The 1911-nt window shown below is 61.1% G+C and overlaps 1 protein-coding gene across 1 annotated transcript in view; it reads right to left on the bottom strand.

Moving 5' to 3' along the window:
• Window positions 1–1130: 1130 nt before the first annotated feature.
• LOC106722873 (tubulin alpha chain-like) overlaps window positions 1131–1911 on the bottom strand; it is a 7339-nt gene continuing 6558 nt past the window's right edge. The window contains exon 4 of the mRNA XM_025191361.1: window positions 1131–1911. This exon is cut by the window's right edge and continues 3 nt beyond it. Coding sequence (XP_025047146.1) covers window positions 1189–1911 — 723 coding nt within the window. The 3' untranslated portion in view covers window positions 1131–1188.

Raw genomic sequence — 1911 nt, 5'->3', positions numbered from 1 at the left:
AGCGCTAACGCCGCCCCCCCCCCCCCCTCCATTTGGGGGTGGAAGGGATTCAGCTCCCCCCAAGTCTCAATTCAGTGCTTCTCCCTCCTGTCGTGGGCCCAGCCCTGGCAGCATCCCTCCCCCCTCTCCCCCAAACGATCAATCCCTGCAGAACACGCTGTCCCTCCTCATGCCCCCCCACCTCATTAGCCTGGAGCCCTGGTGCCTGCCAGGCTGCTAATGGAAGAGGCCTTTGTCTTTCCAAGGAACCAAGCAGGAGGCTGCGCTCATGGCCCCTCTGCTTACCTCCACACCCCCTGCCTGGAACATCCAGCTAGGCACTGCTGTTAGCTTGCAGTGGCCACCCCAGAGGTGGCTGCATCTTCAGGCCCAGGCTCAGCCCCTGCATAGGATCAGGCACAGGTGGGGCTGCGCGTGGCTTTTCCCTCCCTCCATCACTAAGCCTGGAGCAGTCTAAACAAAGGACCCTGAAGGGCACAACTTCCAGGCAGCTGCAGAGGGGGTGAAATTGGAGCCTGCCTGGGCTGCCTCCCTCTTGGCCTCCTGGAAACCCGAGCCCACAGGACATCAAGTACATGGGGAGCCAGGACCTCCTGGGGCACAGGCAGCCTCTCCCCCGCATCCTAGACCCCTGGGGCCCAATCGGGGAGTTGAACCCAGGTCCCCCTGGGGAACTTATATTATAACCACCCCCCACAGATTGGGGAGCAACAGCAGACACCGCCCCCTCCTGGCTACAGCTGACCCTGCACAGTTGCAGAGCCCAGGCAGCCCGCCCTGCCCCATGCCCGCTGCTGCTCACCCAGGCCAAGGGGCTCCAGCAGTCACAGGGGCAGGATAACACCCCCCAGGGTAGTACCATAAAAAGCAGGGAGAACCCCAAGGGGCTGGACAGCAAGAAGACGACACTGTTATCAGAAGCCCCGCACCACGCAGCAAGTCCAATAAAGGTCAGGTCTGCACTTTACCAAGACCCACGTGTTGGTCCATGACTGGGGACAGGGGGTGAGGCTGACTAGTCCCCTTCCTCTGGGGTCCTGGAGCTGGGCACTCTAGGGTGGTCAGAGCCTTCGCAGCTTGAGGTTTTATTAGAAAATGTTGTTCCCTCTGTTCATACCCTCAGACACAGGCCAGGCTAGGAAAAGCACTTTATTCAAGGATCAGGCACAAGACAGACTGCTCCAGAGACTAGTACTCTTCGCCTTCGTCCTCCCCTTCTACGCTGTCGGCCCCCACCTCCTCGTAATCCTTCTCCAGGGCAGCCATGTCCTCGCGCGCCTCCGAGAACTCCCCCTCTTCCATGCCCTCGCCCACGTACCAGTGCACGAAGGCACGCTTGGCATACATCAGGTCGAACTTGTGGTCCAGGCGTGCCCAGGCCTCTGCAATGGCCGTAGTGTTGCTCAGCATGCACACAGCGCGCTGCACCTTGGCCAGGTCACCGCCGGGCACTACTGTCGGAGGCTGGTAGTTGATGCCCACTTTGAAGCCAGTTGGGCACCAGTCCACGAACTGGATACTGCGCTTGGTCTTGATGGTGGCAATGGCAGCGTTGACATCCTTGGGCACCACGTCGCCACGGTACAGCAGCCAGCAAGCCATGTACTTGCCGTGGCGGGGGTCGCATTTCACCATCTGGTTGGCCGGCTCGAAGCAGGCATTGGTGATCTCGGCCACCGTCAGCTGCTCGTGGTAGGCCTTCTCGGCAGAGATGACAGGGGCGTAGGTGGCCAGGGGGAAGTGGATGCGGGGGTAGGGCACCAGGTTGGTCTGGAACTCTGTCAGGTCCACATTGAGGGCCCCGTCAAAGCGCAGCGAGGCGGTGATGGACGACACGATCTGGCTGATGAGGCGGTTCAGGTTGGTGTAGGTGGGGCGCTCGATGTCCAGGTTGCGGCGGCAGATGTCGTA

The sequence above is a fragment of the Alligator sinensis genome, unplaced genomic scaffold (genome assembly GCF_000455745.1).
Source record: "Alligator sinensis unplaced genomic scaffold, ASM45574v1 scaffold1065_1, whole genome shotgun sequence".
NCBI lineage: Eukaryota > Metazoa > Chordata > Crocodylia > Alligatoridae > Alligator > Alligator sinensis.
The sequence above is the reverse complement of the archived record's forward strand: the minus strand, read 5'-3'. Positions and strand labels throughout refer to the sequence as shown.